This window comes from Calliphora vicina, chromosome 1 (assembly GCF_958450345.1).
Source record: "Calliphora vicina chromosome 1, idCalVici1.1, whole genome shotgun sequence".
NCBI classification, from domain to species: Eukaryota; Metazoa; Arthropoda; class Insecta; order Diptera; family Calliphoridae; genus Calliphora; species Calliphora vicina.
The window spans coordinates 6,652,642-6,678,927 of record NC_088780.1 but is presented as its reverse complement, the minus strand read 5'-3'; the positions used below and the strand labels follow the sequence as shown (position 1 = coordinate 6,678,927).

General features: G+C 28.0%; 1 protein-coding gene across 1 annotated transcript in view; it reads right to left on the bottom strand.

Moving 5' to 3' along the window:
* dysf (dysfusion) overlaps nucleotides 1–9,164 on the bottom strand; it is a 78,844-nt gene extending 69,680 nt beyond the window's left edge. The window contains exon 1 of the mRNA XM_065515663.1: nucleotides 8,504–9,164. Within this exon, the coding sequence (XP_065371735.1) occupies nucleotides 8,504–9,063 (560 nt within the window). The 5' untranslated portion in view covers nucleotides 9,064–9,164. The remainder of the gene's footprint in view (nucleotides 1–8,503) is intronic.
* Nucleotides 9,165–26,286: the final 17,122 nt, after the last annotated feature.

Sequence of the window (26,286 nt, the reverse complement as noted above, 5' to 3'; positions counted from 1 at the left end):
CTTGGCTTAAAAGCACTGGCTGTGTTTATTTCCATTATAAATCATCTTATAACAAGCAAGAAACAGTTACAAATCACATATTTTTTCTTCCCCAGACTTAATGTTGACAAATTGCTACTGTCACAGCTTATCAATATGTCAATATGTTTGTTTGTATGTGTATATGATCTATTCTATTTTATTGTATGAAGTGGCGTTTGAGCCACTCCATAAGTTGATGATGGTGGTGTTTTGCTGTTTATTGTAATAAATCCATAGAGTTGAAGGTGCGTCAGTGAGCATGATTTTCATTATTCGTTCTTTTGTAATGGAAAATGTCTGCTACTTATCACTTGCCACACAAAACGTATCTAACATGATTTGGATTTCATCTACATAAATTGTATTTAATAAAAAAATACTGTATGTATTTGAAAATACTTATTTTTATTTATGCATTTGTTTGGTGGGGAGGAAGTAAATATATTGGATTAAGAAGTGAGCTACAGTTGGTACTACATACTACTTTGTTTTTGTTTTAAAGAAAGGATTAAGTTTTTCTACAAAACAAAAATTATTATAAGGCTGCATTGCAAGAGCTGCTTGTAAAAAATTAACTAAATACAGAGTTCAAATTTTATCATAGAATGAAATTTATATTCTAATTTTATAAAACATTAATGATTCTTCTACACTTTAATTTCTATCAAAAATTCTAATAAATATAAAATTTATATAAATCACTATGACTCACAGTTGTTCTAATCTCAAATCAGCTGAACCTTTTTTGTAGGAACATGAATTCAGAGCACGCATATCCAAATCGCTTCCAAATAACTTTATCAAGCTTTTTTTGTTAAAATTGTTAAAAATGTTAAAAATAAAATTTTAAATTTTAATTTTAAGTAGAAAATTAAATTAAATAATTATAATTAAGAGGAAATTAAATTTTAAGCACGAAATTTATTTTTAGTAATAAAAATTTATTTTAGTACTAAAATTTCATATAAAATGTACTTTTAACTAAACATTTTTAAGACAAAATTTTGGATACATTTATTTGCTTTACTAAAAATATATTTCAGTATGTCCTACAAGTTTACATTTTTAATACAAAATTAGTTTTTAGTACTAAAAATGTATTTTCTTTCTAAGATTTCTAAAATAAATTTTTGAGTTAAAGCACAGAAAATATTTTTTTGTACTAAAAACTTGAATTTTATGTCTGTACAAAATTTAGTTTTAGTACTAATAATTTATTTTAGAAATTTTAGAAATAAATAAAGGTTTTGGTAGTAAAAATAAAATTTTGTACAAAAAAAAATATACAAAATCAAATTTTTTAATACAAAATATGTTTTTAGTACATTATTCATTTTTTGTACAAAATTAAGATTTGTAACATAAATTTTCAGTACTAAATCTAATTTTTGTACATAAAATTATTATTTTTGTATTAAAAATTATTATTTTTGTATTAAAAATTATTGTTTCTGTATTAAAAATTTAAATTTTAAGTCGGTACAAAATTTAGTTTTAGTACTAAAAATTTATTTTAAAAAAAATTATGATAAAAATAAAATTTTGTGCTAAAAATTATACAAAATCCAATTTTTTAATACAAAATAAGTTTTTAGTACATCATTTATATTTTGTACTAAAAAACATATATTTTAGTACTAAAATTTTTTACAAAATTTACATTTAGTAAATTTTTTAGTACTAAACATTTTTAATACAACATAACATTTTTAGTATTAAAACTAAATTTTGTACAGAAAATTATTATTAAAATTTTATATTTTAACCCGCATCCTATATTCATAAACTATTTTAAATTTATTAAAGGTTATAAAACTAAATTTCCATACAAAATATGTTTTTGTAAGAAATGAATTGTTTATTAATATGGCCGTAAGTCAAAATATAATTTTAATATTAAAAATTTATTATACCCTTCACCTTCGTGAGAAGGGTATATATAAGTTTGTCATTCTACATTTTTCATTTCCGACCCTATAAAGTATATATATTCTGGATCCTTATAGATAGCGGAGTCGATTAAGCCATGTCCGTCTGTCTGTCCGTCTGTCTGTTGAAATCAATTTTCTGAAGACCCCAGATATCTTCGGGATCCAAATCTTCAATAATTCTGTCAGACATGCTTTCGAGAAGTTTGCTATTTAAAATCAGCAAAATCGGTCCATAAATAAAGAAATATGAGCAAAAAACCGGGACAAACTCGATTTTTGACCTATTTTAATTATTTTATCTGGATTACTAAGTCATTAATATAGACAATATGGATATCTAATGATAGATATTTCAAAGCCAAAAAAATTTAAAAACTAAAAAAAAAAAATTTTTTAATTTTTTTTCAAAAAACAGTTTCAAAAAAAAAATTTTGAAAAACAATTAAATAAAAAAATTAAATTTTGTTTACCTGAAAATATTTAAAAAAAATTATTTTAAAGTATAATTTGGTGAAGGGTATATAAGATTCGGCACAGCCCTTTTACTTGTTTTTTAAATAAATTTGGTACTAAAAATTTAATTTTATACTAAAAATGGAATTTTGTACTAAAAATGGAATTTTGTACTAAAAATTTAATACTGTAATTTAATTTTGTACTAGAATTTTATTTTGTACCTAAATTTTTTTTTTATTTTTTTAGAACAAACTAAAATTTTAAGTACAAAATTTAGTTTTTAGTACAAAATTAAAATTTTAATACAAAATTAAATTTTTATTAAAAAAAAATTAAGAAATAATTTTTGTACTAAGAAGTAAATTTTAGTACAAAAATTAAAAATTTACTTTTTAGTACAAAACTAATTACTTAAGTGATAAAAAGTTTTTTTTTTGCAAGAGTTAATTTTTAGTACAAATCGAGAGTTTTCTTATGACCTTATCAAACAATTATTTAAATTTTGTATTTAAAAAAGTGTCAAAGATTTTTTACTTTAACAACAATTTCCTGACTTTTGCATCCCTAATTTATCCTTGTTTCAATTCCTTTTGGTTGAGCCTAAGCTCGCTTTGTGTTATGCTGTCTTAACAAACGGAAACACTAATTATAAGTCTTGTTCTAGTTTGAACCTCATTTTTCATCAAAAGAAAAACTTTGAAAGAATTGAACAGGAATAAGCCAACAAAAAAAAATTGGCCGTGGCATCTCTACAATGTAACGACAATAATACAAATTCAAACAAACACACACACATACACACATTTACTATACACCTACAAAAACATGGCCTCTGTATTCCTAAATTGAACCCATTATTGTGGCGTTTGCACTTTTGAAAAGTTTATTTTCAACATGTTCTGTTTTTTTTTGTTCGAGAGATTTTTTTTCCTACCCAGCTCAAATCTTGATAAGCATTAGTAAAATCCGCATACAAAAAAATAACAACAAAAATTTTAAACAAAATAAAGCAAAAACCAACAAAAAAAATTTTAAGACTTTAAGAACACAGCAACAGTAAAGAAACACTATCAGATATTTTTTGGAGTAAACCTGGTGCAAATATTGTCAGTAAATTCAACACATTGAACAGAAACTGAACAACTTGAACAAAAAAAAACACAACAGCAAAACGATTGAAACGGTTTTGTAAAAAATGTTTCGTTTCTTTCAACCAAAAAAAAAATACAAACCGTATTTGTTTTGTTTATTTTTTGTTGCTTTTTCATTTTAATTCACAAAAAAGTTAAACAAAAGATTTAAGCAACAAACTTATTTTTATAACATTTGTTGTTGGTCTAATGTTTGCTATACTCGAACTCTCTCTCTCTCTCATGCCCTTTCTCACTCACTCATATACTGTTAGTAAATGTAAACAAACTACAAATACTATTTACGTTTGGGAGTGTGTATGACTATTTATTACAAACCAGGGATGCAATTATTGTTACAATTGTACGTTTTTGGTACAATTATCAGCTAAAAAGTATAATTTTTGGAATGCAAATCAACTAAATAATATATTACAAGACATTTAAAACATCGCTGAAGTACTTATAGATGAAAGTTTAAATATTATTAAAGAAAACAGGAAATTATCCCAAAAAATTTTTTTTTAAATTTTTACACTGCACGGTGGTAAATTCCGGCCAAAAATGTTTTTTTTTGTTTTTTTAATTTTTATAAAATTTTGATGGCAAATTTTTCTTAACACTTCAGATTATACAGTATCATAACTATTTTGGCTATAAAGTAACTATATGGTTATTTATAGAGCTGTAAAGTCAAAGGTTTTTTGTTGTCATTTTAATATTAGAAAAATGTGATTTTTTTACTCTTAAATTGAAGTAGCCTGTGCTTTTTTCTTTAAAGTTTTTTTTGCAAATTAGCACATGCTTCTATAAAACATTTAGCAGTTAACCATTCTACGTAGTTATTAAGGAGTTTTTGCATGTTATTTATTATACAAAAGTGAAATGATTTGGAACTAGTTAAAAATCTATAGAAACTAAATTAAAAAAAGTTTGAAAGGCCAGAACAAATTAAAAGGGGCTATTAGAGGTTAAGTGTAAATTACATTTAATACTATAAAGTATCAGGAGTAAGCACTATAAATTTCAGCTGCAATTATTTGCCATTCCAATAACCATAACGATTTCAGTGCCTACATATTTTACACGTTTTTTTTGTATTTTTTTGGTCAATTTCAAAAATTGTGTAAGGTTGAGAGTTATTTACGTCTATTCTGAATTGGCCAAACCATGTATTTGTATGTCGAAATTTCTTCAATGGATCATTTATGTTATTTTTAATTATAAACCTATTTGAAGCCATTTACAAAAATGACATACTTTTTTCTATACTTTTATAACGTCAATGTTTATTTGGCCAACTCCTATATGCAATTGATAATATTTTTTTGCGATGGATCAAGTGTGTTTTTTTTTTAAATGTACACCAAATTTCAAATTTTACATGAATAACCTAACTTTTTCGATAGTTTCAAAACGTCCACGTTTGTTTGGCCAAACCCTGTATATGTATTCCGAAATTTGTACGACCATTTTTTTTCAATCACTTATGCTATTCTTCATTTTTGGACTAAGTTTCAGGCATTTACATGAATAACATAATTTGTTCGATGCTTTTAACACGTCCATGATTGTTTCGACAAACCCTGTATATGTAATCCGAAATTTGAATGACCGATTTTTTTTTCGATCACATATTTTATTCTTTATTTTTGGACTAAATTTCAGCCACTTGCATGCAATTTTTTTGATACTTTTAGAACGTCCATGCTTTTTTGATCAAACCCTGTATTTGAACATCGAAATATTTATCGATCGGTTGGTTATGTTATTTTTAATACAAATACCAAATTTCAAACATTTTTATGAAGAAATAAAGAAGTTATGGATTTTTGGCCGGAATTGACCACCGTGCACTGCTTTAAATTTTAGATAATAGACTGTTCAAACTGAATGTGGGTACAATTACAATCGAAAAAGTACAATTTTTTTATGTCATTGGTAAATTTCAAAATTTTCAAATCACTTAGCTGTAAGTAAATGCAACAAATATCTATGTATGACCACTAGGGTGGCCCTTATATTCGACTTTATAGATTTTCGTTGCTTCAAAAGTCTTAAATTGTTCTCTGTCATCTAAAAATCAAGAAAAACCCGGATAATGTTTAGAGGTTGCACTTGAATTTGCATTTGAAATTTCGAGTAGCAATATTTTCCACAAAATTTAAAATTTAAATGACTTAAAAATTATGAATTTACAATAAATGGCGTATCTTTTGAACGCGGTTTTTGTTTTTAGTAACTTTTATGTAATTTTGAAGGATACATATTTGTCATTTATTTTCACTAGCTATTGAACATTATAGTGTAAACAAAAATATGTTTTTCCTTCGAAAATGTCGAATTTTGTGCCAACGAATTTGCGGTAAGTTTTGCTTTACTTCTTTTATTTGAAAACAAGTGCAGCTGAAGCACACCGATTGCTCACCAAAGCTCTCTCAACGCGCGAGAGATGGTTTGTGTGGTTCAGAAGTGTTGATTTTGTCACGGAAAATAAATATCGCTTAGGCCAGCCAAAAAAGTTTAAAGACCAAGGATTGCAGGCATTACTCCATGAAGATTGTTACTCAATCACTGCAAGCAGCCGGATACAGCCAAAGGCAGGGAAATTGTGTACAATACGATTTGAAGCTAAGAGACCTTAAAAGACGATTTTGCATGTCCGAAATTATGTTTGAACGCTATTAAAGAAAATAATTTTTGCATCGAATCATTACTTGCGGTGAAAAATGGATCCATTACGATAACCTTAAGAGTAAGAAATCGTATGTGAAGAACAGCCAACCAGCCGAATCGACCCGAAAGAAAATTTTCCATAGCGCTAAGGTTTACAAACCATTACAGCGAACATATTCCGAACGCAAATGATTCGTTTAAAATGAGTATTGGCCTTAATATTCCATCATGACAACGCTCGGCCATCATATTGCAATACCTGTTAAAAAGTATTTAGAATGAAATGGTTGGAAATTTTTCCTCAACCGCTTTATAGTCCATACCGTGCCCGTAAATTTATATTGTAAAAAGGTTTCAAAGCAAAAGCTAAAAACTTTTATAAACAAGTAAGAGAGCAATATTCGGCTGTGCCGAATCTTATATTCCTTTCACCAAATTATACTTCAAAATAAAATTTTTATTTATATATTTTTAGGTAAACAAATTTTTTTTTCCAAAGTTTTTTTTTTAATTTTTTGGAAAAAAAATTTTCGAATTGTTTTTTTAAAATTTAAATAAATATTTTTTCCGATTTTGACCCATTGTAGGTCCAACTCACTATGGTCTTATATACGTCGTTGCAAAGGTATTTGAAATATCTATCATTAGATATCCATATTGTCTATATTAATGACTTAGTAATCCAGATATAGGTCAAAAATAGGTAAAAAATCGAGGCTGTCCTGGTTATTTTATTATATCTCTCATCCATTTGTGGCCCGATTTTATCGATTTTAAATAGCAACTGAGCCGGAAGAATTCTGGAGATATTGATGTATGAATCGAGTATGTAAGTTATTTGAGGGCTTCGGAAAGTTTATTTTAACAGACAGCCGGTTAAGGATCCAGAATATATATTGTTACGAAATTGTACTTGAATTCAAATATAACGATTTTAACGGCTGATTTAAAGTTGCATAATGCTATTTGAAAGCAGTGCCTCTCAAACTTAATATATCTGTGGGCATTATTAACATTAAATAAAGGCAACGCTGAATGTTTGCTGCGACTCGTATATTCGAATTCGAATATACGAGCTTTGACAGTTAAAGGACAATCTAGAGTACAGATGGCAGTGTTATAAATAGTGGCAGAGGTTGCTGTCGTTAGTGTGTTTATCGGAGACGTTGTTCGAATAAACATCAACTGAGTGCCTTAAAGTGTGCTGTATTTTCAAGTGAATTCGTGTACATTATAAAGTGTGTCTGTAGTTCTGCACGTTATACACGTTTATAAAAACGTGTATAAAAAAACACTGAGTGACTATTTAATTCTGTGGTTGTTGTACATTTTAAATAAATAAAGAGTTGTTAAAATTTTTAAACTACTAAAAGGCTTTTATTTGTAATCACCGGTTTTTTTAAAGGAAATAAACCAACGTTTTGAAAAGGGTTAAAACGTAAGAATATACTTTATAGGGTCGGAAAATTATATTGTGGAAATTACAAGCGGAATGACAAACTTATATATACCCTTCTCACGAAGGTGAAGGGTATAAAAACAAAAATTTTAAGTCATACCCAATAAAATTTCATACATATATCAAATCCAAAATTTTACATTATCCAAAAAATGTTTCCAAAATTTCAAATAAATGAAAATTTTTTGTTGATTCTAATAAATGTTAAATAATGATAAACAATGTAAAATTTCACAATTTTATCTATTATGGATTAGCGTGAGATGCGTGGTGCGATTTTGTTGAAATTATTTATTTAAAAACTTTTCTTAGCTGATTTTGTGTATAATTTGGTTATTTTTTAACATTTAATTTTTTAATTTTTTTTTTTGTAAATATCTATTGCTACTTTAACCCAAAACTTAAAACTTCAAATAAAATGTGCAAGCTCTAAATGTTATCCGATTTGGCTTATATTTTCCGCACTTGGTTTTAGGAAGACAGCGATTTATTGGGCGCTGTGAAAATCGCCCAATATTGAAAATTTCCAATATAAAGACCACCCTAATGACTACAAACTCATACTGTTCGTTCAATTTATGTAGTTAGACTGCAATAACATTCATATGCCAGCAATTGAAGGTTAAAGTTGGCAAAATATTATTAAAACCAGAATAAAACATTTTACTTAATAGAAAAAAGCTTAAAACAACAAATGTATTTTAATTATTTAAACACATTTTATTAAACATATTCTTCGTTTGCTTTATTGGTAGTGGCAGTAGCATAATTTAATAAATGTTAAAGTCTGACAACTGACAGTTTTGGGAAAATTTTTATTTTCAACTTACCGAGTAAACATGGCAGAATGTTGTTGCTGCTGCTGTTGTTGTTGTTGGTTACTGTTGTGGGTTTGTGTAGTCTGTTGACTTTGTTGTTGCTGTTGCGGATGTTGGCCAGTAACATGTGGCGTTTGTTGTTGTTGCTGTTGCTGTTGGTGGTGCTGTTGTTGCTGCTGTTGAGCTTGCAATTGATGATGTTGCTGTGGTGGGGTGGTATGTTGAAGTTGTTGTTGCTGCTGCAGATGATGCGTCTGTTGCTGCTGCTGTTGCTGCTGCTGTTGTTGGTGCTGGCTATGCTGTTGCATTGCACCATGTTGTTGCGGCAATATTGCATGTGTGGCTATATGATGCGGATGTAATTGTAGATGATGATGATGCGTATGGGGATGAGTATGGGGATGGTGATTTGTTTCAGCCGTTTGCACTAGTTGTACCGCATGCGCTGGATGTTGATGATGATGCATTTCATTAACCGTCACCGGTAGGTGAGGCGTTGGATTACTCAGTGCTGATTTTTCTAAACATTTATCTGGATACATCATCATTAATTTAATGGCTTCTATATGCATGTGTAGTACAAAAATCTAGGTGTGAAATGCTAAATATTATTATGGGTGCATAATAACTTGCTGTTGCAATTGCTATTAATGTTGTTTATGTTCTTTCTGACTTTCTGTTGTACAAAACAAAAGAACAAGGTTAAATTTGATTCAGTCTGAAATGATAGAAGATTTAAAAAAAACCATCAAATAAGGAACTATTTAGCAACATATGTATGTATTTCGCAATTACAACAATTAGTAGAAAATGTAAATTTTATTATTTTATTTTGTAACTTAATTGCATTTAAATGTAAGCTATTGACAGGGAACATATTTGTTTTGACATTTATTGCAGTGCCCCTCGGTATGAACAATGAATAAAATACACAATTTCAATGTGTTATTTTTTGCACATTTCAATGAGAATGGTTGGAAATTTAATAATAAACATCAAGCAATCCGTTTATTTGATTATTCTACCACATGGTCCAATTATACTGAACATTTCTAATACAATGTTAAATAATAATATTTTGGGACGAAAAAAAAAATTTATTTATTTAAATATTAATACTTCAAATGTGTCTCAGTGGTGGATATAAACTTTTCTCCTCAACTCTCTTCTTAACATTTACAATATTAAATATTGAGCAAATTCTTTGCGCTGCTTTTTAATTTCAATTTGGATTCAAAACGCACATCACTGTGATTCCTAACTCAAAGCTAGCGAGCTAAAATTATTACTTTTAGCAAAAGTTAATTCCTTGCTCTAATATTATGCAAACTGATTTATAATTGATCGTTTCGTTTCCATGAAAGGAGAGCGAGAAGTATAGAAAATGTTTGCTCATATTTTATATTATCATAGTAAATTTACTTTAAATCTTTGCAGTTTAGTGGTCACTTTACTAACCACCTTTTCTATATAAACAAAATCCAACTCTTATTTTGGAAATTTGGTCTTTGTTTTAATTTTGTATTTGTTTATAGTCTTTAAAACATAGTTTATTGGAATCTATTGGCATTTTGCTAAACAATTATATTTTTTGAAGTCATCGTTTATGTTTTTTTTTTGCAAAACCTTGCCGTCAGCATGCTCTGGTTAGATAAATATATTAATTTGAAAATATTGTAAAAATCTGTTTTTTAAGAGACTTTCACGCATTCAATACAAAAAGCACAGAGTGTTTATTGATCACTGAATTCGGTGTTACTTTGCTTTTTCATTTGTTTGGTCTGAAAATTTAGTCAAAAATATTCGATTTCCAAAAAAACCGCCACGGTGGTTAGCAAATGAACCACTTCACTCCACAAAAACCCCTGGAATGGGGTGGTTTTTTATGTATTGATTTATTTTTTCTTAATTTAAATTTCCAAGTCTGTAACAGTGCGAAAAAACTTCTAGAGAAAATCATATGACAGACATTGGAAAATAATGCTTGAAATTAAGACAAATGTCATTTAACAGAGTTTATTTATCTTCGTAGCAGTTATATGTAGATACCCGGGAGGGAAATGAAATGATACAGATCTGGCCCGACAGTTAGATCATCGATCGAAAATCTTTCAGTTTATAAATAAGGGAAGGGGATTAATTGATCCCTAACTATTAGACACTGTGTGACATATTCCGAAACTAACCCAAACCAGCTTGTTCTGTTTTTGATATTACAAATATTATAATAACAATAATTGATCTAATTATTCACATATTATACAGATATGAATCAGTTGGTTTCAATATAAAAATAACAAAAGAAAATGTCAAAATGGTTGTGGTTTAAAAAGAGAGTTTCTCTCTGCAAATCACAACCATTGAAAACTTTTTTGACAACTGTCATTTGATGCATATCTGTAATAATCTGTATAATTTTTGATCAGATTTATTAATAACTCATTTATAAATTGTCAACGTTCTGCTACAATTGTTACAAATTTCAGCTTGAATGAACAATTTTGCAATAATGAAAATAATAATTCTTAAAAATCACCAAAATACCGTTATCATTTACTCTCAAAATGCCTTATCAGTACGACAGCCGTTACCGAAATATTCGAATATTTGATTTTGAATTTATGAAAACACATGTTTTAATTTTCTATAATTGAGTTTTTTAAAATCTACAGAAGTAAAAATTAATATTGGTTTTATGACATAAAAATGCGAGATTTTTTTCAAATATTTAGATTTTATTTTGAAACATTTGTACAATAAAAATTTATTCAAAGTATTGGCCATTGTTAGCTATGATGTTTTCCAATATTTCTGGCAACATAATCGCTCAACGTATGAATCAAGGAACAGAGTCCAAAGTGAAGCGTATCCCAGACAGACTATAAAGCGGGTGGGCAAAACTACCCAACCACTTCATTCTAAATAGTTTTTAACAGATATTGCAACATGTGGCCAAGTGTTGTCATGACGGAATATTACAATTTCATGTCTGGCCGCATATTCTGGTAGTTTTTCGGTGCAAAAACCATTTTATTTTAAAGCGTTCACAGAGAAAACAGATTCGTGATAGCAACCGAATTTGTTGTCAATCGAATGATTCGGTTGCACACATAGAATTTTTCAGTTCTAACAACAGAAAGTCAGTTGACAAAGAAGAACTTCAGTTGAGGCAACCAAACTTTAGTTACCCCTTACAAAATATTGTAGTCACAACTGTAAAATTCGGTCACTAAGATAGAATCATTCGATTGGCAACAAATTCGGTTGCTATCACGAATCTGTTTTCTCTGTGTTCAAACATCATTTCGGACATACAAAATCATCTTTCAATGTCTGTTGACTTAAATTCATTTGGTACCCAATTTTCCTGTTTTTGGATGAATCCTGCTGTTTTGAAATTGATACTGAGTAGCTACCAATGATTTTGCAAGCTCTTGTTAAAGTTTGACAACAATATTCATGGAGTAATGCCTACAATTCTTGGTCTTCAAATTTTTTTGGCTGGCCTGGACGATTTTTGTCATCCATGTCAAAATCACCACTTCTGAACCGCACAAACCATCTCTCGAACATTGAAACCGATGGAACACATTCACCATAAACTTTGATGAGCAATCGGTGTGCTTTAGCCCTCTAACCGGCCAATTTTATTTCGAGGTAAAATAATATACCAGGTTATTGTTTGAAAAAAAAAATACGTTGGAATAAAAACAAACAAAAGACAAGTGCACGTTCTTGTTTATCACAATAAGTAAATTGTTTGTCTCTTTACACATATTTACCGTTATAACGGGAAAAATAACCAAATAAAGCAGCATTACATATATTTAACATACCCGCCTGAAGGCTTCCTTGCCGGTTAGAGGGTTAGCGTCACTTTTTTCACATTAAAAAAAGTAAAGCGAAACTTCCCGCATATGACGCTTTATTGGTACAAAATTCGACATTTTCGAAGCAAAAAAAAAACTTTGTTGTTTACACTATAATGTTCAATAACTAAGTGAGAATAAATGACAGATATGTAATCTTCAAAATGACATATCGGTTGTCAAAGTTTTGTTTTACACACAAATTTCAACATTAAAAGAGTTTATAGCTATAAGTTCCTATTAGTAAAAGTTTAGAGATTCCAAATATTTTACACACTCAATGTAGATAATTTTGTCTACTTTAATTCATTAATTCTCTGAAAGCTTTGTCCTTCATATAAATAGTAGTGTATTATGCATTTGTGCTGATGTTTGTAACTCCCAAAAATAATAGTCTAACATACACATTAAAGTATACCGATCGACTCCGAATCGTTTTCTGAGTCATTTTAAATAGATTTGGGGTCTACATGATTTGGGCATACAATATAAATAGCAGAATATTTTCCATGGACATTTTTTCAATTCAATACTTTCTATTCAAATTACCAAATTATGAGATCTTCTGTAGTCTGTTAGGATGTATACCGATTCCAAACGATTTAGAAATAACGGCAACGTTAATTCGGTTACGATATTTGTTGTTATATAAAATAAAATTATTTTTATAATAACGGTAAACGTTTTATAAGGATTATTTGATAACTGCTTATTTCTGCAACGGAAATTTTATTAACTATTTTTCACGGTTAAAGATATTTTAAAAAAAGTTAATTGATTAACAAATATAATATGATTTGAAACGATTCCAATTCCAATTATATTATTCAATATTCCAATTAAATATTATCAATATCCATACTAAACATTAATGTAAACAACAAAGACTTTAATGATAAGCTTTATACAATATTTATACTATATAAAATATTTTATTTATTTAATGAATATTTAAATTTATAGCTCAAATAAATAAACACAAATAAACCTCCTTCCTCATCATACACTCTAATGGCGGACCGATTGACCCAAACAATAGCCTTAAGCAATGAACTCTAAAAGCGTATTCATACACCACAATTGATTTGAAATCTAAATTCAAATATTAAATTAATGCTAAAATTAAACATAAATATATTCATATACAATTTGACGTCATTAACTAAATATATGCCATTTTATGAAAACTTTAATTGTTTACTTTTTAAATTATTACTTGGTTTTTTCAATAATTTATTTTCAATATGTTACAAATTATAAAGTTATTAAAAATTCATCTTTACTGTACACATGACAAGTATAAAATATTTATTTATCTTTTCCCAAAAACTATTTGTAGAATGGCGCCAACTGCTTATAAATAGGAACGATCGCACACGACACCACACAAGTGTTATTGCTCTACTCTACTGCCAGGGCACATGATGAGTTGTGTACACAGCGCAACGCTTACAAATCTCGTACTCATAGCAAATATTTTTTGAAATCTCAACTCACTCCCCGTTTTTAAAGAAGTTTTGACATTTGTTTCAATTATTATTATGACAAAAAGGTTTCGCGAATTTCAAGTACAAATAATGAAGTTCTTCAAATTTTCTATAAAAAAGCAAAGTTTTGTTAAAAACAACTTACTTTCGTTTTAATGATAAATCGAAGTTGGAAAATATTGAAAATGTTGGGTTAGCTGAATTATATTTGTTTTTTTATAGTTTTATTTATATAAGATTATAAAAAAAAACTCTTTAAAGTGTGTTGAACAATAAACATTTAAATTTAATTTCATTCCCTTTCAATATTTCACAAAGTCAAATATAATAATAAGAAGTCATCAATCATGTTTGGTTTGGCTATGGCTGTTTGTGATCTGGTAATTGATCTTCTGCCCTAAAATCTTTTCTATTGTTTACTTTTTTTTTGTTTTTTTTTTTTGCTTATTTGAGATTTTATTTAATGCTCTTTGAGTTAAATTATTTCACATACTGTTATGTTGTTAAGGAAATAAATATATTTTATTTATAGGTTAATCTAACTATAATTTTAAAAAGTGATTTCTTACGCAACATTTTTAACACCATTTCCAGGTGCAAGGAAATTTGATTAATTTAATATTTAATGAGAAAAATCCTTTGGAATAGTGGTACTTTTTGTCAAAGTTAAACAATCCATGTAAAAAAGGGTTTATAGCTCTCAACTTTTTAAATCTGCAATAATATTTCTGGTTTTGGTCCCATTTTTCGGTTTTCAATGACTATTACATACCAATTTGATGACTTAGAAGTAGTTCAGTAATGGCTGCTTTATAAACTGATATTTAAGTTCTTATTTAATAAACAGCTGCATCTTAGTTCAAGGTAGACTACCATCTGCACTAAAATATCGTTACCGAAATAATTCAAAAGAAGTCAAGGCTTGTTAGTATCCTGAAGAGCATATATAAGTATTTCGTACAAGTATTTGGTATTATTAAAAACAGTAGATACTGAGGATAACAATTTTAAAGAAAAACATTTCGGATCTAATTTCAGAACAACATTTACCATAAAAACTTTTTTATTTAGTCCGATAGATCTTTTAATCAGTGCGAAATACCGAAATTCCAAAAATTCAGCTTTTTTCATCTCTTGGAATATTTAAATTCTATGTACTGCTATCTTTTAAACGCGGTTTTTGTTTTCAATAACTTATATGTCATTTTGAAGAGTACATATCTGTCATTTATTCTCACTTGGTTATTGAAGTCTTAACAACAACATTTTTTTTTTTTTTTGCTTCGAAAATGTCTAATTTTGTACAACGAATCGAGAAGTTTTGCTTTACTTCTTAAACTTTTAAAGAAGTGCCGCTGAAGCACACCGATTGCTCACCAAAGCTTATGGTGAGAATATGTTCCATCAGTTTCAACGTGCGAGAGATTTTTTGTGTAGTTCAGAAGTCGTGATTTCGACACGGAAGACAAAGATCGCCAAAACAGTTAGAAAACCAAGAATTAGAGGCATTACTCCATGAAGATTTTTGTAAAACTCATCAAGAGCTTGTAAAATCATTGGGATCTAATCAAACAGAAATTTGAAAATGTTTGCGAACAGCAGGATTCATCCAAAAGCAAGAAAATTCGGTACCTTACGAATGCTGAGAGACCTTGAAAGACGATCATTACTTGCGATGAAAAATGGATCCATTACAATAACCCGAAACCAAAGAGATCATATACGAAGCCCGTCCAACCAGCCGAATCGACACCAAAGCCAAATATCTATGGCGCAAAGGGGTCCTATCTAATATGATCTGCTGAAATCTGGCCAGACCATCACATAAAACCTGTATCGAACGCAACAGATTCGTTTGAAGCGAACATTGGCCGAAAATGCCTAGAATATGTGGCCAGACATTAAACCGTAATATTCCATCATGACAACGTTCGGCCACATGTTGCAATACCTGTTAAAAATTTATTAGAATGAAGTGGGTGGGAAGTTTTGCTTCATCCGCTTTATAGTTCAGACCATGCTCCGTCCGCCTATTATTTGTTTCGATCGATGCATAACGCTCTTTCTGGGATACGCTTTACTTTGGAACACAGTATCCGATATTGATTTGACTCGTTCTTGGCCTCAAAAGAAGAGCAGTTCTCTTGGCTCGGAATCCATATGTTGCCAGAAAGATGGGAAAAGTTCATAGCTAACAATGGCCAATAATTTATGTTGAACTAATGTTATGAAATAAAAGCTAGAGCTCGTTTTTAAATCATATATCCAATAATCAGTAATGTCAAGCCTTAAAATTCTCCTTCAAATGAAAAATATTTCTTTTGTCACCAACATTTTTTTATATATTTTTTTTACAACGGTTATAAATGATATCGAAAAAGTTATTTTATAACAGTTTTGTGACTTTAAAAATAAAAATCCATCTAATACAGTTATTTTTCAACGTAAAAATAAAAGCTCGTATGAAACTGTTAAAAAAAGAGTTTTATTTTTCCAGTCAAAAATAACTCCTTTGAGGAGTTTTATTTTTCCCGACAGAAAATAAAACTAATTTTAAGTAAATTGACACCTAAATCTTGCTGCTGGTCAAATCATTACATTCTGTAAAGCACCCTGCATTGCAATTGAATAAAATGTCATTTAAATAAAAACAATTGGGGTTTTTAATTTGCTATTGTTTGATTCCTATTATTAAATTGTTCTTGTTTTTTTCCATAAACATTAATTTTACTACACATATTATATCAGAATGACTCTATAAAGAAAGATGCTGAATAAAAAGTAGAAAATAAACGAAAGAGTTTTATTTTCTGACGGGAAAAATAAAACTCCTCAAATGACTTTAATTTTGTGCAAAAAAAATAAAACTCCTCAAATGAGTATTATTTTCTGGCGGGAAAAATAAAGCTTCCCAAATGAGTTTTTTAAGACTAAACTCTTTCTTTAACAGTTTCATGCGAAAAAATTTAGAAAAATAACTATTAACTGAAAGAGCACATCAATAGGAATCTATTGGTATTCTAATCTTCGTTGACTATAACATAAAAAGTTTTTGAATTCAAATTTTCTGGATTACCGTTAGTTTAATTTTAAAATTCCCATATAATGAAAAGCTTTTGGCGAAATTATAACCAACAGCTTATTATTAAGCACTGTTTAAACTAACAAATCTTCAGTATAAAAAAATTTGAGGAAAATAAAGAAATAATTCTCAGATTCTACTTGTTCTCACTGTTTACTTAGACCAAGCAAAATTGAGTTTCAAAAAAGAAAAGGTTTAAGGCAAAAAAAAAAACAGAAATACACCAACATAAATCAAAATACCCAGCAGTTCTACCTTGACTACTAAAGAAGAAAATGTATCCCCTTTAGACAATAATTTCCCATAATAATTAGTTACTTGGCTCACTCCAATTTATATATTTAAGGGTCATTTGACACGTATGTTCTCTTAGTAATGCAAAGAGATGTCAATTGGTTACTTTAAACATCCCAGGTAATCCAGTAAAGAAGTGGTGACCCCAATGATAGGTAAAATCACTAATTCGGTAGTGCAAACCAGAACTGTTGGGTAAGCAGACACACACTCATATGTATTGAACAAGTCTGAGAATAAAGCATTGTTATCATATTATTACTCTAACTTTAACTGTTATTGTTAATAAAAATAATAATAATAATATTATTTTGTCTATTCATCATTGTTCAATTGAGATCAAATAAAGATTACAAGTATCGATAAGTGGCTTTACACTCGAGCATAAAAGTGTTCAAATTAAAGCATAACCCACCGCAACGAATTGTATTGAATCTTATTTTTTGTATCTACCAAATTCAAATTTGGTGGGTTTGTATTTTTATTTAGAAAAAAAAGAAACAACTTTGTTTCTTATTTTTTTTTTATCTTGTTGATTAATGCAACAATTGTTGGTAACAAAACTATGTGTACAATAAATAATAATAATGAAAAAAATAAAAAGAATATTCGTTTTTCCTAAACATAAATTGTAAATAAGCGTGCTGGCCATTATTTAGTTGAGCTTTTTATAATATTTTGTTTTTTTATTATATCATATTTTTTGTTTATGAATAATACAACAATTTTTTGACGAGCCATTGATAATTGTATTTAACACAAAAAAAAAACTATGATGTTTAATTTATGAAAACGTTGAAATGTTTGTTTCATTTAACATTAAAGATTTGTAGTTTTATTAAGTTTTTAGTTGGTGGGAATTTCATTTAATTGGTTAAACAATATAATTTTAATCAAACAATAATAATATTATAAACAAATGTTACTTAAGCTTCATTAATAATAGTCAAATGTGTCGGTTTTTTGCATTTTTTTTTTAAATTTAATTTCTAGAGAATTTTTTATTTAAATTAAATATTTATTGAAATTAAAATCTAAAATTTTTAATTTAAATATTGTTGTTTGTTTACAAATGTTATGTATTGATCTAACATTTGATATTAATCAGTTAAATTAAAATATGGATAAGTCTTTTGTTTTCGCTGCAGTGAGATTAATTAATGTAATTTTTTGTATATCGTTAATTAAGTTAAATAAAGAACTCAATAACTTTATAGAAAAATGTGTTTAAAAAAATTTAATTTTTTTGATATTGAATATATGTATATTGGAAAATCTTTGAATGCATTTGTTTAGTTGGTTTTAAGTTATTTTAACTAAACCTTTTTATTCTCGTGTTAGTCGTTTGTTATCTTTGTCATTAGAAAATATGTCCTTTTTAAATTTTTTTAAACTTTTCTCATATTTATTATAAATTAACAATACGATATTGGTATCATTGGTATTTTATCTAATTAAGACATTAGCTGTTATACACACAGCCTCAAAAGTGAGTAAACACCAGTGAATTTTTCGATTTTTTTAAAGATCATGAAGATAATTTTATGATTTATACATTACTTAATACTTAAATATTTTTTTTCAGAATTGAATTTATTATGCAGCCCAATCTCCAACATACCGCAACTTTTAAATTTTAATCGATGGATCGATTTTAGGATTTTCATTATCTTTAAAAAAATCAAATAATTTGTGGTGTTTATTTACTTTTATTAGAAAAATGTACACTATTATGACAGTATTATTGTATATGATTGCATTTTATCGCCGGTTTCTATAACGCCTGCGAGTTTATTGATTAACATATTTTTCAATGACTACTGCATACCATATTGATTACTAAGTGGTAGTTTAGTAATGTCAGCATCATAATCTGATATTTAAGCACTTACTTATTAAACATTTGCATCATAAATAATATTGGCTAGCGTTAGCTAGCCAATAAAACTAGGTTGCTTCCGATTCCTAGAGGTTTAAAGCTAACGATTACTCCTGTATCACTAGAAAATATTTCCTTTTTTAGGAGTTTCAAATTGTATGCTCTAGTTTACCACAAATTGCAAACGCTACACAAAATTTTAAACAAATGCCATCTTTAAACAAGCTAGTTTTTATATATCAGTTGAAAAGATATCAACTTTTTTAGACTTTATAGAAACGGACCCATATTTTTTGACAAATCTAAGCTAGATTTTATATTTGACTGGGTTTTAACTCAGCAAGAGTACATGTAATAATATTGAATATGATTAAATTCAATATTATTAATTTCAAATCAGTATCTACGGGTAAAAATTACCAAATATATTTACTCCATAAGTAACTCAGCACTGATAGTTATCTATTTGTTGAAATTACGGGCATTAATAGTGCATAAACCCAGTATGTTGCCGAATCGTACACGTCGTTAACTACGAAGAATTGACTCCGCGTCGGTATATACATATTTCCTTTTTGATTTGGAAACTCGTAATCCCTGTCCATTCTGTATCTACCCCAATATCTACTTATAGAACTTAAAACAAATGTATTTATTAACCTCCTGTCAACACTTGACAAATATATATCATAGCCAGGGAAACCGTAAATATGCTCTAAAAAAAGCGTTTTAAGCGCTTTAAATATGCAGTAAAAACTTTAAAATATGCTCTTAAAATTTAAAAAATATGCTCTTAAAAAAACAAACTTTTACATAATTTTTAACCAAAAAATATAATTTTATTTAAAAAAATCAATACAATTCATTTCTAAAAAGGTAAAGTAACATAAAATAAACAAAAATAAATACAACATAAAAACAATAAGCTATGAAAAAGCCTCGAGGGGTGTTTTTTGATGATATTTTATAAAAATATAAAGTCACTTCTTCAATTAGGGTTATTATTGCAATAAATTACAAAATATTGACTTAAATTTTCAAATACAAAATCGTTGTGTATTGGATCTGAAAACATTTTTATATATAGAAAATGTTCTTTTGACATCAACTGATGTTATAGGAGCAAATTTAAAAGACAATATTTCTTTAACACTTAGAACGGTTAAGTTTGAATTAGAACTAAAATTTGATATTTAGATGGCGCTATTTTATATTAAAAAAAGCCATCTATTTTTCAATTTCAATAATACTAATAAATTGCAACTACATCTGATAATTTTTTATCTTGACAACCATTTTGACGTTTATCATGGTAAAAATTTATCAGGTATATAGGGTAACTTAATTCTAAAATACAAGTTGTATACGAACAGTGACGAAATGATGATACTGTAGGTGTCAAAGTAACCCCAACAGTAGGAAAAATTATGTTAATGACTTGAAGAAAAATTTAGGGTTCAACCGAAAGTGGTCAAAAAAATCAATATTCGACTTATTTGAAACAAAACGTAACATTTCTAATTTAACTAACAATTTCCAAATTAATTTAATTATCTCAGTTTTAGAATATGATTCAACTCAATTTCATCTTACATATTTATCTTAAACGGAAAAAATCTGATTTTCAGGATAATTTTTAAATATCTTTTAGTTTTCTTAGACATTTTACTATGACATTTAATTTATTGGATTTGAGTTATAATATTTTAAACTTGTTTCTGCCTTAAAATTAAATTTTTTATAAAAGTTTCGACATACGGAATAGTGGTCGAAATACGATTTTGGCTTTTTGGGCAATTAAAACTGAATATTTGGTCTAACTCTTTCTAAATTTATTTCCGACAAAAAATTAAATTAAATTTTTAATGATTTTGTATGATTGGCTCATCAACAGTATTCAACTCCCTTTAAATTTCTGTTACCAACCTTGGATACGCTGTTACGCTTTTATTCCGAACAGTGGTAACAACTCCGAAGACATGGTAGAACATACATATATTCTAATCTTCCGGTAAGACTTTAAACAAAGAAAAAATACCTAGTCCCATTTTCTCAATCTCTTGTTACCGATTTTCGTAACGATATACTTCCAATTAATATAATTCTTGTATGAGAACTGTCACCATAAAAAATAACCAGAGATTGAGAAAATGGGGCCTAAATTTTTAGAAATTTCATAAATGGCAAACTTTATATTACTTACTAAAATGCTACTATTCATGTTTTTGACAAATTTTTGACATAAAATTTTATATGACATTTAGTTAGCGGCTTTTTAAAGAAAATAAAGACATAATTTATACCAACAAAAAAGAAATTGTCTCTAATTTTCATCGAAATATAAATGATTACGAAATTTTAACATTCTAAAATGTTGTAAAATATCTAAAAAAAAAAGTAATATAAAATTGTAAGTACGTTCTTTTGCACATTTTACTTAAATTTCAATCATTTTATAAACAAATATGAGGGAATTAAGAAATGGATTTCGTGTTTAAAAAAGTAATTTTTAACTGTACATTTTTAAGAACTAAACATTTTTGAACCAATATTTGCGTATTTCTAACAATATTAATTTACTATCAATGTTTTTCAGCAGTGGCCAAATAATTTTGCGCCAAATAGTTCTAGGCATAGAGAAGAATAGAGCGGAAACTAGAAATAAAACTCAAACAAAACAATTACTCCAAATAATCACTCCTCTTTTCACACATTTTTTTTTACTAATGCATTTACACCACTTTTGACAACTGAGTTAGGTCTTTGACAGGATAGTTTCCTATCTATGGGTCTAGCTCTATGATAAATTGTTTCAAAATTATAGAAACTACACATGACATTATTGTATCAGTCAGAAAAACCTGGAATTTGTACCTGAAATTTATTGTTTTGAAAGTTTGAAGGATCCTTCTTCAACAATTTTGTATCAACCATATATATGGTTACAGTAAACAAATATATGTTTGTGACAACCATTTATATGATGAAGGACTTATCATATTATGGTGCTCTCGGCTTAAGGCTTATCATAATCTGAGAACAACATATTATAATAAAATTATCATAAATATGGTTGCCACAAACATATATTTGTTTACTGTAACCATATATATGGTTGATATAATCATGTGAATCGTAAATTAACCATATTATGGTTACCACAATCATGTAAATGGTTACTGTGACTATAATATGGTTAAAAATCTTGAAACACTATTTAAATGGTTACAGTAACCATGCCCAATTATATTTTTTCTCTGCGTGTATGGGAGAAAACATCGATGCAGTTGCATGATTTAGTAACCGTTAAAAAGGCTATCGATGATTTATTTATCTCTGAAAGATGTTGGAAAAATTGGATATCAGTACTGAAAAATATGTCTTTACGATTGTAACATTCAAGGAAACATGGATACAAAACGAAGCATCAAACGATAGACACACCTCGGCTTGCTAGAGACCCAAACTGTCAAACACAGCTTTCACTCTCCACAACTACAAGTGAATTATTAGGAACCTACATATAAAATATTCATCAACATTAAATGGAAGCAGTGATCGGTACAAAAAGAACATACCATATTAGTAAATTCATTATGATGCTGACGCACAATTTATTTTTTATGTAAAATCTCGAATTTGTTTCCCTTTTGATAATTTTATCGAGTTTCGCACGCATTTTTGTTTAAATATCTGGTGGCTATGAGTGCCGATCACTGTTTTTGAGTTACCTCATTCAGAGTGATAAAAGTGCTTATAGAAGAGTATTTTACAAAAGCAATAAACTAATTATCGATAATGTGAATTTATTTGTAAAATTTTACTACAAAACCAGCAAATTTTCCTTACAAATTTTAAGCATTATTTACAAATTTAATTCTCGCAATTGAGTTCGATCCCGTTAGATCTCTGGTGGGTATGAGTGTCGAACACTGATTGAAACTAAACTATGCAATTATCAATTTTTAAACATTCTAATTTTTCTTTTATTGAGTAATTTACAAGTTATTTGTGGTCAATGTCACAACATTGATTCGAGCTCAAACCCTAATATTTAGATTAATCCGATCATTCTCATTTAGATTCCATTTTTCCATAAAATTTTAAATTGAAATAAAAAGTTAATATATGACAACATTGATACAAAATCGTCAGATATGTTTTGATCAGTCTACTTTCAAGTTACATCACTCAATCTAACACTATTAAAGTAATACATTTAAATACTTACCAAATTGTGTTTAATTATTAAAAGTAATCCTTTATATCCAATTAGTGAAGTCTTGTTTATTTTAAAGGTTGAAAATTATTGCACTTTTCAAATAAATTTTAATTTTTATTAATTTTTTTAAAATGTAAACTTTGTGCACTTGATATTTTTGTTTAATTTAAATTCTTTATAACATTTTCTATACATATCTATGTATATTTTTATGAAATCTTTATTTTCAATATATTTCAATATTATGATTTTTTTAAGTATTTCTTTAATTTAATATAATTCCATTTTGTTGAATAATATTTAACTTTAAAATTTTACTTCCGTTTTAATTTTTTTTTTACTTAAGTAACGATCTTTTATTCAAACTTATTTATTATTTCTTTTTCAAAACTAAAAGAATTCACTCACGCATCTTGGTTTTAATGTGTCTGGCGTCTTGAGCAATACTAAAAAACACAAGAGCCCTTTGGGAGACTCTAAACCCTTTTCATGCTTGTTCTTTTCTTGTTCTTCTTCAGATTTTACCTTACACAACTTTTTCAGGTTCTACGTTCTAGTTACAAAAACAATATTAAAGCAACAACGAATGTCTACGAATATTAACCGACGGCAACCGAATAACACACACACAAGGGAAACAAAATTAAAAAAATAAACTAAAACCAAGATCAAACGCCGAAGTTCTGTTAAGCGATCGTTAAGAATATCAGTATTGTCTAAGAGCGTTTCAAATAGAAACTAAATAATATTTTAGCCAAATACAACACATGACTTGACAAACTCTTTTTATGGCTGAGTAAAATAAGAAATTGATTGGTATTAGTGCTTGTATGATTTTTACATATATTTTGTAGGAGGGGGATCTTAGTTTTTGTGGCGGGTGTTAAGGAGGAGAAAACTTGTTTGGGAATTTTTGTTTTTTTTTAGCCAATTTACAAAATACGCAGTGAGAGAATGTAACGCCCATTTTGTGTTGGTCTCAGAAAGAGAGGGGTTTTTGAAACGATGCCAGATTTAGGAAGTTTATTTTTAAGATGTTAATTTGGGGATTAAATTAGAAAAAATATTAATTAATTTACAGTTTTGTTTTGTTTCTGCGTAATTTGGGTTGAAAGAAATTAGGTTTGAATTATAATATATTTTCTGAATGGAAAATTCAGTACTTTTTAACATCGTAAATAAAAGTGCATAAAAAATTTCATTTGCAAAATAATTCATAACATATTGGTGCATACAAAACAATATTTTGGAAATAAATCAGCAGTTTCTAACTGGCTCATCTGATTTATAAAAAATAATCACATAGCATAGGAGTATTTAAGTTTAGTTTTTGACGATGGACCTCAAATGCCCTATAGGAGCACTACTGTAGGGTCTCAAATACGGCACTCAGATATGCATTAATTTTCTGCCGAATCTTGTATACCCACCACCAATATAATATGACACCGATTTTTGTGCATTTTGTTTTTGGATGGCCCGATTTTTCCTATTTTCAACACGAAACATTTTTGATCAACAAACAATATTTTCGGGAAAAGTTTATACCCCTAAGTCTGTTTAACAGGCTGACATAGCTAGATTGACTTAGAAACAGACAGACATAGCTAGATTGTCTTAGAATTTTATTTATGCCTTTTGAATCTACGACCAATATTTTGATACCTTATAAACGGATTGACAAAATCAATATACCCCATCTTTTTGGTGGCGGTTAGAAAAAACACAAATGTTTTGTATATCATCTGGGGTATTCAATTAATCGGGTTTCTTGTTTAATCGGTTAATCGAGCAAATAATTAATCGAGGTTTAGATTTAATCGGTTAATAATCGGTTAATTTAAAATTATTCGATTAAACGAATAATTTATATTTTCATTTCAAATTGAAAATACAACAACGAATTTTGTATACAAAAAAATAAAAAATGGCAAATAAGCAGGGCAACCAAAAATATGCTCTAAAAAAAGTGTTTTATGCGCATAAAATATGCACTTAAAAACGAAAAATATGCTCTTAAAATATAAAAAATATGCACTTAAAAATAATTGGTTATTGTTTGATTTCTAAATTTCATTAAAAAAATATATATGAAGTAAATAAAATATTGAGCTCATAACTTAAAATAGGTTATTATAGGATTAAATATCGATTTTAGGGAATTTGGCACTACATGAAAATAGTTAGATTCAATTCATTTTATTATATTTAGCAATAAATTACTGTGTTTACTTAAGTTTTAAAATTTTTTAACTAAATCTTTGTTTTCGATTTCCGAGTTTCTTAGACAATCATAATCAATTGATTTGTCTCATCTTTTAAACTACTTAATACTTCAAAAATTTTTTTAGTAATTAGTGGCATAATATTTTACTTTCTCAATCCATGTGTCCCAATGTGTATAGGACCCCTACTGAGGATGTACCCAATAAGTTTCTCCAAATGTTTCTATTCTATATAAAGCTTTAAAAGCTTTTTTATCATTAGAATAATGTTTCAAAAACTCTGTGAGTAGCGTGTAATTTTTTGGTAAAAAATAGCAAAGGATTTTGGAGCATTCATCATGTATCTAGATTAACATCTGAATTCGGCTTCTTAAATTTAAATAGAATTATAAAAGAGCTTTACAATAGTGGAATGATTAGTTCTATTTAAGACTGCGGCAATTAAAAAAACTTTTTGTTTAAGTTTTATCACTGGGACTCAAAATACCACGATATTTCCTATGTTTCTTCCTTTCTCATCCATTGTATCGTTTATCGATATCCACGTATATTCTTTTTTAACGATTTATTAATAAATTTGTTTACAAGTTGTGTAAATATATCAATGGGTTTTGAACGCGAGATTTTCGATACTTGTATAATTTTACATTAGCGGTAAACTATTAATGCCCAAACATAACTGTCTCAATCTCAAGCTGACTAAAATTCCTTCTTTTAAATGTATCCAACAGTTTTTG